General features: G+C 46.6%; 1 protein-coding gene and 1 long non-coding RNA gene across 2 annotated transcripts; one reads left to right on the top strand and one right to left on the bottom strand.

The window, feature by feature from the left end:
• The first annotated feature begins 2,463 nt into the window (after positions 1-2,463).
• On the top strand, positions 2,464-3,603 carry LOC138663279 (uncharacterized). Its single transcript, XR_011318145.1, has 3 exons — positions 2,464-2,813; positions 3,152-3,238; positions 3,414-3,603. It is a non-coding gene; the product is annotated as an uncharacterized lncRNA (long non-coding RNA).
• A 138-nt stretch (positions 3,604-3,741) lies between these two features.
• Positions 3,742-6,445, bottom strand: LOC138663278 (uncharacterized). The gene is made up of 3 exons (XM_069749451.1): positions 6,012-6,445; positions 4,792-5,211; positions 3,742-4,317 (listed from the first exon to the last, which is right to left on the bottom strand). The coding sequence occupies exons 2-3, from the start codon at positions 5,209-5,211 to the stop codon at positions 3,790-3,792; spliced, it is 948 nt and encodes a 315-aa protein (XP_069605552.1). The 5' UTR covers positions 6,012-6,445; the 3' UTR covers positions 3,742-3,789.
• Positions 6,446-14,310: the final 7,865 nt, after the last annotated feature.

The following is a 14,310-nucleotide window of genomic DNA, read 5'->3' as shown; positions in this document are numbered from 1 at the left end:
CGTCTGTAATGTCTTCAAATATTTCAGGTACCCTGTTATGTCCCGTGTGATGTTAAAAAAAATGCAATAAATGATTGTGAACTTACGTGATGTCCCGGACTGTGGGCTCCCACTGGTGCCTGAAGATGGGGTACTGGTGGCAATGGTGGGTCTCACTTGCCGCCGCTGTCTCTCTACACCTAAAGTAAAGAATCACAATGTTTACACACAAATGTTGAGTGCTGCAGAGCAAAGCTAGTACTAGTACTTGCCTCGCCTTGCCTCCGCACGCAACTCCGCAAACATTTGTGGCGTTTTATAGCGGAGGTCAGCCCATTTTTTACGCAGCTGAAGCTGACTGCGGCAGACACCAAACCTCCTCTCCATCATTCTTGTTATTTGTCCAAGCACTTCTCGCTTGTGGATGTGTGGGTGGGCAGGGCGGCTCTCCAGACCCTCGTAATCCATGGCATCCATCTGGGAAATAAAAAAAAGGAGTTCTGGCTGCCCCAGAGGAGCAGAACGCATTCTCGCCGCCATTTTAGATGGAATGACCCTGAAGAGCAACGCCCAGAGGAGGAGCTGCGCTCCGCCGTCCTGCCGCGCCATTGGCATCGCAATAGCGTTGCCGTTTATGAACAGCGTCACATTTGTGACGACTGAGCGTTAAGAAAGGAACGCACATAGTAAATGCCGTTCGAAGTATCGTTATATAACGCCGGAGCGGCACGTTAAGTACGCTCGTGGTCTATGACGGCGTGATGACGTTACAGCGTTCCTGCGTGCCTGCCCTAGCTTGTTTTTGTCCCCTGACATCGTGATAATGGCTGCCAGTCGCCGTGGTCCACCTATGGGCATCCCAGAGCTCAAGTTCCTTATTGGAACAATGGATAGGATGCAGTATGAAACCACAGGGATGGTGCTGCACCGCAACCAGCACAAGGAGGAAGTTGTCCGTGTGGTGTCTGAGGGCCTCAGGAAGCGGTTTGGGATAACTCGGACCAAGGCCCAGATTGTTAAAAAATGGGGTGATCTCAAGTCGAAAAGCCCAGAGCGCCTGCAGGAGCTTCGCCAGGAGATTAGCAGAGGTTAGTACTCAGGTACCCAAAAGTATGTTGGACAGCTATGGGACAGTTTGAATGTTGCAGAGCCACTATGTGCCACAGCTATGGGACAGTATGAACGTTGCAGAGCCACTATGTGCCACAGCTATGGGACAGTTTGAACGTTGCAGAGCCACTATGTGCCACAGCTATGGGACAGTTTCTACGTTGCAGAGCCACTATGTGCCACTGCTATGGGACAGTTTGAACGTTGCAGAGCCACTATGTGCCACAGCTATGGGACAGTTTCTACGTTGCAGAGCCACTATGTGCCACTGCTATGGGACAGTTTGAATGTTGCAGAGCCACTATGTGCCACAGCTATGGGACAGTTTGAATGTTGCAGAGCCACTATGTGCCACAGCTATGGGACAGTTTGAACGTTGCAGAGCCACTATGTGCCACAGCTATGGGACAGTTTGAACGTTGCAGAGCCACTATGTGCCACAGCTATGGGACAGTTTCTACGTTGCAGAGCCACTATGTGCCACTGCTATGGGACAGTTTGAATGTTGCAGAGCCACTATGTGCCACAGCTATGGGACAGTTTGAATGTTGCAGAGCCACTATGTGCCACAGCTATGGGACAGTTTGAACGTTGCAGAGCCACTATGTGCCACAGCTATGGGACAGTATGAACGGTGAAAAGTACTATGTGGCACAGCTAACTGCTGACCGAACTTTTTTTTTCCTTCACAGAGGCAAAGAGACAGCGCCGCCGTAGACACGAGGCATCACACACCGCCTCTGAAGTCCCAGAGCCCTCCGGGTCAAAGACAACTGATCCTAGTAGGTTCCCACAATAATGTGATTTGGGTTTGGTTGCAGGTCCCCTCCTCCCCCCCCCCCCCCCCCGGCAGCCAGTGTTGCCATATATGCTGACAGACCTTTTTTTTTTTTTTTTCCCTTCACAGAGGCAAAGACACAGCACCACCGCCGCCACGAGGCATCCCGCCCAGCCTCTTCTGGCTCTGTGCCCTCAGGGTCAACTCCTCCAGATCCTAGTAGGTTCCCACAAAAATGTGATTTGGATTTTGTTTCTGGTCCCCTTCCCCCCCCCGGCAGCCAGTGTGGCCATATATGCTAACAGACCTTTTTCAAAAATTTTTTTTTTTTTTTTTTTCTTCACAGAGGCAAACACACAGCACCGCCGCCGCCACGAGGCATCCCGCCCAGCCTCTTCTGGCTCTGTGCCCTCAGGGTCCAATGTCCCGGAGCCCTCCGGGTCAACTCCTCCAGATCCTAGTAGGTTCCCACAAAAATGTTATTTGGATTTTGTTTCTGGTCCCCTTCCCCCCCCCCGGCAGCCAGTGTGGCCATATATGCTAACAGACCTTTTTCCAAAATTTTTTTTTTTTTTTTTTTTCTTCACAGAGGCAAAGACACAGCACCGCCGCCGCCACGAGGCATCCCGCCCAGCCTCTTCTGGCTCTGTGCCCTCAGGGTCCAATGTCCCGGAGCCCTCCGGGTCAACTCCTCCAGATCCTAGTAGGTTCCCACAAAAATGTTATTTGGATTTTGTTTCTGGTCCCCTTCCCCCCCCCGGCAGCCAGTGTGGCCATATATGCTAACAGACCTTTTTCAAAAATTTTTTTTTTTTTTTTTTTTTCTTCACAGAGGCAAAGACACAGCACCGCCGCCGCCACGAGGCATCCCGCCCAGCCTCTTCTGGCTCTGTGCCCTCAGGGTCCAATGTCCCGGAGCCCTCCGGGTCAACTCCTCCAGATCCTAGTAGGTTCCCACAAAAATGTTATTTGGATTTTGTTTCTGGTCCCCTTCCCCCCCCCGGCAGCCAGTGTTGCCATATATGCTAACAGAACTTTTAAAAAAATTTTTTTTTTTTTTTTCTTCACAGAGTCAAAGACACAGCACCACCGCCGCCACGAGGCATCCCGCCCAGCCTCTCCTGGATCTGTGCCCTCCGGGTCAACTCCTCCAGATCCTAGTAGGTTCCCACAATTATGTGATTTGGATTAAGTTGCAGGTCCCCTCTTAACACCCCCCCCTCCCCCGGCAGCCACTGTTGCCATATATGCTGACAGACCTTGTTTTTTTTTTTTCCTTCACAGAGGCAAAGAGACAGCGCCGCCGCCGACAGCACGAGGCATTCAACAGCGACTCAGATCCAGAAGTGCCCTCCGTGCCTCAACATTCTAGTAGGTTCCCACAATTAAGTTATTTGGATTTTGTTGCAGGCCCACTCTTTCACCCCCAACCCAAACAACCACCCTCCCCCCCCTTTGCTTATTTTTTTTATTTTTTTTCATTCACAGAAGCAAAGACACATCGGGAGACTACAGTGTTATTAATGTTATGTTTTTTGACCCACAGCTCTCGTCACTGTCAACAAAGAGGATATTGAAGCCGGCATAGACAAGTTACTCCACACTATGGCACATATTCAGGAGCAGCACAATGTGGCAATGGAGGAGCTGCAGAAGCTGCGGGACATGTGCCAGCAGTTGTAGGCGGGCCAATAATCCATTTTTTGTTGTTCCAATTAAAAGATTTAGTTAAACTTTCATTCGATTATTTTTTTTTAGTTAACTGTACATGAATTTGTTACGTTAATTTGTTCCCTCATACAGTGCTGTGATTGAGACACACCAATCAAAAAGTAGTGATAGAATTTATAATAAAAGCTTTTATTTCAAACATTATTTTAACAAGACCAAAAAAAAAAAGGGATGTAAAAGTAGTTAGGAAATCACAAATTATGATACGACGATTGTTCCGGCTGAAAATTTTGGTGCCTGATGGGCGAAGCCATATGTAAAGGTATTGGTGTGTAGGAGTTATTAGGGGGTGGCTGGCCGAAGTGGGAAACGTGAGGATTGTGTCGCATCGATGTCTGACCCTGTGACCAACCATTGAAATTTGATGGCTCTGTCCGCTGTATTGGCCGGGAAGAGACCAAACAAGTGTTCTTGTCCAAATCGCCATCAGTACCCTTGTTTACTGCTTCCAGAATCAGACGCTCTGCTAGTATTCTTTGGTTGTCGTCCATTTTTGCCAGTTTGTCAACCACATAGTGTCCAAACCCCTCTAACGCAGGGCTAACATTTCTTGTCAACACCTTCTTTGCCAGGCTCAATAGTTCATTTGAGGCGTCTGAGGTGGCTTTCCGTTTTCTTTGAACTTGCCTCGATTGACTCCTGGCAGGTGCAGCCTCCACTAGATCTGTTGTTGTGCAGTCCTGTGAACAGTCAAGTGTACTCTCCTGCGCACTGTCATCCTGGGGGGGGGGAAAAAAAAAAAAGTTATGAACCCGGCAACAAAAAGTAGTACCACCATAACCGCATCCAAACTATATATTCGTAGTAGGTAACAAAAAGATTATAATATATTTGATGCTTAGTAATATTCTTTAACCCTCCCTTTTATTGAATACTTTGAACTACACTGTTCTGACTGCTATGGGAACCTGACCAATATTTAATAGTCTAAATAGTCTCAACAAGAGTACATCGGCAGCTTGACGCGATACTATTTTCTATATTGCTTCGATGGTATGGTTTACATATATCTCCATTTCATACATATTACGTTCCCCTTATAATTCTTGACTGCAACAGGGTTACTTATGTGTACATGTTTTTGTAACAACTTTAAACTGATGTGATAATCAGAAGTATAAAACCTAAAATGCAGAGAAAAATTATGTAATTATAGGACACATTGGTGAACTTTCGTCCAAAGAGCTACTTACTTGTTGCCCTTGTGACTCCTGCTCGGCGTGGTTCTCCGAAACTATTGGTTCCACAGGTGCCAACAATCGAAGACACGTTGAAGTCCGTGGCACCTCTTGGTCCCTCAGAAAATTAAGATGCTCAAAATACCACAGTTTTGGCACATAAACTTCTTCAGTGGAAGCTCCGGACCTTGTAGTCTGAAGAACCTTGTTCAGCTCCTTCCTCCAGACCGTGCGGAGCGCCTGGATTTTCTTTTTAATAACTGCTTCGTTAGCTGCCTCATCTGGTGCCTGACGATTGTAAAGCTCAATGAGCTGTAAGTAACCCTCCCTCCTCTTTTCCCTGTTACAATACTCAGGAGATTTTATTTTCCAGAGGCAGGGAAAAGACTGATAAATCTCGATGAAATCCCGGATGAACTCCACACGATTTGACATCTAAAAAGTAATTAAAAAAAAAAATTACATGGTTGACAAAGCGTCCTATTAACAATACTTTTGCCAGTGTGCCAAACGCTTAACAACAGCAGCCACACAAAGCGCTCATGCCTACCATCGCTTCTTCCATCTGCCGCGCCTATAGTCCACCATAACCCAAAACAGTGTACCGCCCGCTTCCCTACAGCAGCCACACAAAGCGCTCATGGTGACCATACATTGTACCATCTGCCACGCTGTAGCGCAACAGACACAACCGGTCATAAGCAGTCACAACAGCGTACCATCCGCATCGCTTCAGCGGTGGAACGAAGCGGTCATGCCGAACAAACTGAGTTCCATCTACCACGCTGTAGCCCACCAGTCACGACCAGTCACGACCAGTCACAACAGCGTACCATCCGCATCGCTTCTTCAATCTGCCGCGCCTATAGTCCACCATAACCCAAAACAGTGTACCGCCCGCTTCCCTACAGCAGCCACACAAAGCGCTCATGGTGACCATACATTGTACCATCTGCCACGCTGTAGCGCAACAGACACAACCGGTCATAAGCAGTCACAACAGCGTACCATCCGCATCGCTTCAGCGGTGGAACGAAGCGGTCATGCCGAACAAACTGAGTTCCATCTACCACGCTGTAGCCCACCAGTCACAACCAAGCACAACAGCGTACCATCTGCCACATTGTAGCCCTCCAGTCACAACAGTGTACCATCCACTTCGCTTCAGTGGTGGAACGAAGCACTCATGCCGTCCATACAGCGTTCCATCCACCACGCCCAAGCGGTTTACATACCTCGAAGCAGCGGTGCAAAGCGTGGTATATTCAGCGAGGTACAAAATTCCGATGTCCAGGTCCACCAAGTGTCCAAGTACGAAGTGAAGAAAGGAAATTTTGAAAGCAGTGAAGTGGCATTGGGAACAATAGCGCTCAGGTGACAAATTTTCCAACCAATTGTGTGCACAGAACCTTTGGCCTATCACCACACTAACTAGTGGCACAACACGCCCCTTGTGAACAACGTCACGCACAGATTATGCAAAATTTGCTCTGAATCGTCGTGTGTGACACGACCGTACGACTGTCCCATACGACTTCTACATCGCAAATACGTCATGAATTTATCGCTTCAGCGTCGTGCATCGTGTAGTGTGACCGCAGTCTACGATGTTTGAAACGATAATTAAGCGACGATGCAACGTCACAAATCGTGCCGTCGTAGCGATCTAAATTGCACTGTGTGACGGTACCTTAAGTGTATGAGCGCAAATGCACCATTGCACAGAGGTGTTATTGAGGGACGCTCAATGGTAAAAAGGGCCTTGAAACCAATTAAAGAGTATTCCTAACACTATTCTGAACACAATATCAGATCTTTTTGATAGGTGCTGAAACATCTGAACTAAGTGTATGAGCGCAAATGCACCATTGCACAGAGGTGTTATTGAGGGACGCTCAATGGTAAAAAGGGCCTTGAAACCAATTAAAGAGTATTTATAGATCGCTTAAAATACTGAAAAACTATTCTGAATGCAATATTAGATCTTTTTGATAGGTTTGAAACATTTGAACCAAGTGTATGATTGACACAAGTTGAAAGGAAGTGATGACAGATTGGAATCTAGGTGCCTCCCCCTCCCTTATTTAATGATAACCAGATTGGACAAGAGAGGGACTGCCTTATCCTCACATGGAGGACGTCGCTGAATGAGGTTATGTCTGCCACTGCAGAATACCTCCATTAACCTGGACATTTAACCTGGACATTTTATTCCCCTGATGAACCCCCGTAACGGGGAGGGAAACGCGTTGGGAAGAGAAAGAGGACATATCATCCAGGGTGGTTATACTAACCAAAGGGCTTCATTAAGTAGGCTCAAACTTGGGGACTGCCCTTGTTAGGGCGGGAGTCTTATACACGGGGCACGACAGGGAAGATAGCTTTAAACCCTTCCCCCCCACCTACCTATATTTTTTTTTTTTTTTTTTTTTCTTTTCTTCTCCCCCCCATTGGAAAAGGTTTATTGGTCTCCGTCCCATGCCGTGCTCTCAATAAGCACAAGAATCTACAACAAGAAGAGAGACAGCAATTGGGTGAGATCATGCCATTTTTCTTGTCTAGTGCACGTTTAAACATGAGCACCTAATTGTTTTTAAAGTACACATAATTTTAGAGGTATACATATTAAATGTTAAGTTTTAGAGTCTAGTGGCTGGCTATGCTGGGTTGTTACTGATGATTTTGGCATACAACTCCTGATAACCCAAAAAACCTGTCTCAATAAATTAGCATATCAAGAAAAGGTTCTCTAAACGACCTATTACCCTAATCTTCTGAATCAACTAATTAACTCTAAACACATGCAAAAGATATCTGAGGCTTTTATAAACTCCCTGCCTGGTTCATTACTCAAAACCCCCATCATGGGTAAGACTAGCGACCTGACAGATGTCAAGAAGGCCATCATTGACACCCTCAAGCAAGAGGGTAAGACCCAGAAAGAAATTTCTCAACAAATAGGCTGTTCCCAGAGTGCTGTATCAAGGCACCTCAATGGTAAGTCTGTTGGAAGGAAACAATGTGGCAGAAAACGCTGTACAACGAGAAGAGGAGACCGGACCCTGAGGAAGATTGTGGAGAAGGACCGATTCCAGCCTTGGGGAACCTGAGGAAGCAGTGGACTGAGTCTGGTGTGGAAACATCCATAGCCACCGTGCACAGGCGTGTGCAGGAAATGGGCTACAGGTGCCGCATTCCCCAGGTAAAGCCACTTTTGAACCATAAACAGCGGCAGAGGCGCCTGACCTGGGCTACAGAGAAGCAGCACTGGACTGTTGCTAAGTGGTCCCAAGTACTTTTTTCTGATGAAAGCAAATTTTGCATGTCATTCGGAAATCAAGGTGCCAGAGTCTGGAGGAAGACTGGGGAGAAGGAAATGCCAAAATGCCTGAAGTCCAGTGTCAAGTACCCACAGTCAGTGATGGTGTTGGTCCACTGTGTTTCATCAAGGGCAGGGTCAATGCAGCTAGCTATCAGGAGATTTTGGAGCACTTCATGCTTCCATCGGCTGAAATGCTTTATGGAGATGAAGATTTCATTTTTCAGCACGACCTGGCACCTGCTCACAGTGCCAAAACCACTGGTAAATGGTTTACTGACCATGGTATTACTGTGCTCAATTGGCCTGCCAACTCTCCTGACCTGAACCCCATAGAGAATCTGTGGGATATTGTGAAGAGAAAGTTGAGAGACGCAAGACCCAACACTCTGGATGAGCTTAAGGCCACTATTGAAGCATCCTGGGCCTCCATAACATCTCAGCAGTGTCACAGGCTGATTGCCTCCATGCCACGCCGCATTGAAGCAGTCATTTCTGCCAAAGGATTCCCGACCAAGTATTGAGTGCATAACTGTTGTGAATTCTGTGGCTGAATTCACTCCTGTGGTCACAAGTGGTACTGCAGCTTCTGAGCTTCCTCCCTCAGGTGTTCTGGTGAGCTCGTTGGCTGCTTTGTTATTTAACTCCACCTGATTCTGTCTTCCTTGCTCCTTGTCAATGTTCCAGTGTTGGATCTGAGCTTCTGGATCTTTCCTGTGGCCTGCTGCTCTGCTTAGATAAGTGCTTCTTTGCTTTTGTTGCTACTTTTTCTGTCCAGCTTGTCTATTCGTTTTTGCTGGAAGCTCTGAGACGCAAAGGGTGCACCGCCGTGCCGTTAGTTCGGCACGGTGGGTCTTTTTGCCCCCTTTGCGTGGTTTTTTGCTTTAGGGTTTTTTGTAGACTGCAAAGTTCTCTTTACTATCCTCGCTCTATCTAGAATATCGGGCCTCACTTTGCTGAATCTATTTCATCCCTACGTTTGTCTTTTCATCTTGCTAACAGTCATTATATGTGGGGGGCTGCCTTTTCCTTTGGGGTATTTCTCTGAGGCAAGTCAGGCTTGTTTTTCTATCTTCAGGCTAGTCAGCTCCTGAGGCTGTGCCGAGTTGCATAGGTAGTGACAGGCGCAATCCACAGCTGCCTTTAGTTGTGTTTAGGATAGGTTCAGGTATTGCGGTCTACAGAGATTCCACGTCTCAGAGCTCGTTCTATTGTTTTTGGGTTATTGTCAGATCACTGTATGTGCTCTGATTGCTGGCACACTGTGTCACTGGATTGCCTACATAACAGTACAAGGAGCCAAGCAGGGTTCATCTTTTCCCCCTCTACTATCGAGATGGATCCGGTTAAGGTCCAAGCCATCCAGGATTGGACTCAGCCGACATCTCTGAAAAGTCTGCAAAAATTCCTGGGCTTTGCTAATTTTTATCGTCGCTTCATCTGTAATTTTTCTAGCATTGCCAAACCATTGACCGATTTGACCAAGAAGGGTGCTGATTTGGTTAATTGGTCTTCTGCTGCTGTGGAAGCTTTTCAGGAGTTGAAGCATCGTTTTTGTTCTGCCCCTGTGTTGTAACATAGTAACATAGTAACATAGTTAGTAAGGCCGAAAAAAGACATTTGTCCATCCAGTTCAGCCTATATTCCATCATAATAAATCCCCAGATCTACGTCCTTCTACAGAACCTAATAATTGTATGATACAATATTGTTCTGCTCCAGGAAGACATCCAGGCCTCTCTTGAACCCCTCGACTGAGTTCGCCATCACCACCTCCTCAGGCAAGCAATTCCAGATTCTCACTGCCCTAACAGTAAAGAATCCTCTTCTATGTTGGTGGAAAAACCTTCTCTCCTCCAGACGCAAAGAATGCCCCCTTATGCCCGTCACCTTCCTTGGTATAAACAGATCCTCAGCGAGATATTTGTATTGTCCCCTTATATACTTATGTCAACCAGATGTTTCTCTTCCGTTCCAGGTCGAGGTTGATGCTTCTGAGATTGGAGCAGGGGCGGTTTTGTCACAGAGAGGTTCTGGTTGCTCAGTGTTGAAACCATGTGCTTTCTTTTCCAGGAAGTTTTCGGCTGCTGAGCGTAATTATGATGTGGGCAACCGAGAGTTGCTGGCCATGAAGTGGGCATTCGAGGAATGGCGTCATTGGCTTGAAGGAGCTAAGCATCGCGTGGTGGTATTGACTGATCATAAGAACCTTACTTATCTCGAGTCTGCCAAGCGCTTGAATCCTAGACAGGCCCGTTGGTCGTTATTTTTTGCCCGCTTCGATTTTGTGATTTCGTACCTTCCGGGCTCTAAAAATATGAAGGCGGATGCTCTGTCTAGGAGTTTTATGCCCGACTCTCCGGGTTCATCTGAGCCGGCGAGTATCCTCAAGGAAGGAGTCATTGTGTCTGCCATCTCCCCTGATTTGCGGCGAGTGTTGCAAAAATTTCAGGCGAATAAACCTGATCGTTGTCCGGCGGAGAAACTGTTCGTCCCTGATAGGTGGACTACTAAAGTTATCTCTGAACTTCATTGTTCGGTGTTGGCTGGTCATCCTGGAATATTTGGTACCAGAGAGTTAGTGGCTAGATCCTTCTGGTGGCCATCTCTGTCACGGGATGTACGTACTTTCGTGCAGTCCTGTGGGATTTGTGCTAGGGCTAAGCCCTGCTGTTCACGTGCCAGTGGGTTGCTTTTGCCCTTGCCGGTCCCAAAGAGGCCTTGGACACATATTTCGATGGATTTCATTTCTGACCTTCCCGTTTCTCAAAAGATGTCAGTCATTTGGGTGGTCTGTGATCGCTTTTCTAAAATGGTCCATCTGGTGCCCTTGGTTAAATTGCCTTCCTCCTCTGATTTGGTGCCTTTGTTCTTCCAGCATGTGGTTCGTTTGCATGGCATTCCTGAGAATATTGTTTCTGACAGAGGTTCCCAGTTTGTTTCGAGGTTTTGGCGAGCCTTTTGTGGTAGGATGGGCATTGACCTGTCTTTTTCCTCGGCTTTCCATCCTCAGACTAATGGCCAGACCGAACGAACCAATCAGACCTTGGAGACATATCTGAGATGTTTTGTTTCTGCAGACCAGGATGATTGGGTGTCCTTTTTGCCATTGGCTGAGTTCGCCCTTAATAATCGGGCCAGCTCGGCTACCTTGGTCTCTCCATTTTTCTGCAATTCTGGGTTCCATCCTCGTTTCTCTTCAGGACAGGTTGAGTCTTCGGACTGTCCTGGTGTGGATTCTGTGGTGGACAGGTTGCAGCAGATCTGGACTCAGGTAGTAGACAATTTGGCCTTGTCCCAGGAGAAGGCTCAACTTTTCGCTAATCGCAGACGCCGTGTGGGTCCCCGACTTCGTGTTGGGGATCTGGTTTGGTTATCTTCTCGTCATATTCCTATGAAGGTTTCCTCTCCTAAATTTAAACCTCGTTTTATTGGTCCGTATAGGATTTCTGAGATTCTCAATCCTGTGTCTTTTCGTCTGACCCTCCCAGACTCCTTTTCCATACATAATGTATTCCATAGGTCGTTGTTGCGGAGATACGTGGCACCTATGGTTCCATCTGTTGAGCCTCCTGCCCCGGTTTTGGTGGAGGGGGAATTGGAGTATATTGTGGAGAAAATTTTGGATTCTCGTGTTTCTAGACGGAAACTCCAGTATCTGGTTAAATGGAAGGGTTATGCTCAGGAAGATAATTCCTGGGTTTTTGCCTCTGATGTCCATGCTCCAGATCTTGTTCGTGCCTTTCATGTGGCTCATCCTGGTCGGCCTGGGGGCTCTGGTGAGGGTTCGGTGACCCCTCCTCAAGGGGGGGTACTGTTGTGAATTCTGTGGCTGAATTCACTCCTGTGGTCACAAGTGGTACTGCAGCTTCTGAGCTTCCTCCCTCAGGTGTCCTGGTGAGCTCGTTGGCTGCTTTGTTATTTAACTCCACCTGATTCTATCTTCCTTGCTCCTTGTCAATGTTCCAGTGTTGGACCTGAGCTTCTGGATCTTTCCTGTGGCCTGCTGCTCTGCTTAGATAAGTGCTTCTTTGCTTTTGTTGCTACTTTTTCTGTCCAGCTTGTCTATTCGTTTTTGCTGGAAGCTCTGAGACGCAAAGGGTGCACCGCCGTGCCGTTAGTTCGGCACGGTGGGTCTTTTTGCCCCCTTTGCGTGGTTTTTTGCTTTAGGGTTTTTTGTAGACTGCAAAGTTCTCTTTACTATCCTCGCTCTATCTAGAATATCGGGCCTCACTTTGCTGAATCTATTTCATCCCTACGTTTGTCTTTTCATCTTGCTAACAGTCATTATATGTGGGGGGCTGCCTTTTCCTTTGGGGTATTTCTCTGAGGCAAGTCAGGCTTGTTTTTCTATCTTCAGGCTAGTCAGCTCCTGAGGCTGTGCCGAGTTGCATAGGTAGTGACAGGCGCAATCCACAGCTGCCTTTAGTTGTGTTTAGGATAGGTTCAGGTATTGCGGTCTACAGAGATTCCACGTCTCAGAGCTCGTTCTATTGTTTTTGGGTTATTGTCAGATCACTGTATGTGCTCTGATTGCTGGCACACTGTGTCACTGGATTGCCTACATAACACATAACTGAACATTATTATTTGATGGTTTTTTTTGTTTGTTATTAAAAAACACTTTTATTTGATTGGATGGGTGAAATATGCTAATTTATTGAGACAGGTTTTTTGGGTTATCAGGAGTTGTATGCCAAAATCATCAGTATTAAAACAATAAAAGACCTGACAAATTTCAGTTGGTGGATAATGAATCTATAATATATGAAAGTTTAATTGTAATCATTACATTATGGTAAATAATGAAATTTAACACTGTATGCTAATTTTTTGAGAAGGACCTGTATTCCAATACTGTGTGATACTGTGCTGACCAGTGTATCTAATCCTCTCCTGTGTGATACTGTCTGCTGTCCTGTGTATCTAATCCTTTACTGTGTGATACTGTGCTGAGCCGTGCATCTAATCCTATCCTGTGTGATACTGTCTACTGACCCGTGTATCTAACCCTATACTGTGTGATACTGTGCTGAGCCGTGTATCTAATCCTCTCCTGTGTGATACTGTCTGCGGAGCTGTGTATCTAATCCTCCCCTGTGTGATACTGTCTGCTGAGCTGTGTATCTAATCCTATACTGTGTGATACTGTCTGCTGAGCTGTGTATCTAATCCTATCCTGTGTGATACTGTCTGCTGAGCCGTGTATCTAATCCTATCCTGTGATACTGTCTGCTGAGCCGTGTATCTATTCCTATCCTGTGTGATACTGTCTGCTGATCCGTGTATCTAATCCTTTACTGTGTTATACTGTCTGCTGAGCCATGTATCTAATCCTATCCTGTGTGATACCGTCTGCGGAGCTGTGTATCTAATCCTATCCTGTGTGATACTGTCTACTGACCCGTGTATCTAATCCTATCCTGTGTGATACTGTGCTGAGCCGTGTATCTAATCCTATACTGTGTGATACTGACTGCTGAGCTGTGTGTCTAATCCTCTCCTGTGTGATACTGTCTGGTGAGCCGTGTATCTAATCCTATCCTGTGTGATACTGTCTGCTGAGCCATGTATCTAAACCTATCCTGTGTGATACTGTCTGCTGAGCCTTGTATCTAATCCTATCCTGTGTGATACTGTTTGCTGAGCCGTGTATCTATTCTTATCCTGTGTGATACTGACTGCTGAGCCGTGTATCTAATCCTCTCTTGTGTAATACTGTACTGAGCTGTGTATCTAATCCTATACTGTGTGATACTGTGCTGAGCCATGTATCTAATCCTTTCCTGTGTGATACTGTATGCTGACCCGTGTATCTAATCCTATACTGTGTGATACTGTGCTGAGCTGTGTCTCTAATCCTCTCCTGTGTGATACTGTCTGCTGACCCGTGTATCTAATCCTATACTGTGTGATACTGTGCTGACCAGTGTATCTAATCCTCTCCTGTGTGATACTGTCTGCTGACCCGTGTATCTAACCCTATACTGTGTGATACTGTGCTGAGCCGTGTATCTAATCCTCTCCTGTGTGATACTGTCTGCTGAGCTGTGTATCTAATCCTCCCCTGTGTGATACTGTCTGCTGAGCTGTGTATCTAATCCTATACTGTGTGATACTGTCTGCTGAGCTGTGTATCTAATCCTATCCTGTGTGATACTGTCTGCTGAGCCGTGTATCTAATCCTATCCTGTGATACTGTCTGCTGAGCCGTG

The sequence above is a fragment of the Ranitomeya imitator genome, chromosome 2 (genome assembly GCF_032444005.1).
Source record: "Ranitomeya imitator isolate aRanImi1 chromosome 2, aRanImi1.pri, whole genome shotgun sequence".
NCBI classification, from domain to species: domain Eukaryota; kingdom Metazoa; phylum Chordata; class Amphibia; order Anura; family Dendrobatidae; genus Ranitomeya; species Ranitomeya imitator.
Note: the sequence above shows the minus strand (reverse complement) of the source record. Positions and strands in the feature narration are given on the sequence as shown.

What these genes read in the sequence shown, in the direction of transcription:
- LOC138663278 (XM_069749451.1), bottom strand. Translation starts at nt 5,211, where the DNA reads ATGTCAAATCGTGTGGAGTTCATCCGGGATTTCATCGAGATTTATCAG. An exon ending in AGGAGTCACAAGGGCAACAA is followed by an intron (nt 4,318 to 4,791) that starts GTAAGTAGCTCT and finishes CCCCCCCCCCAG; the next exon opens with GATGACAGTGCGCAGGAGAG.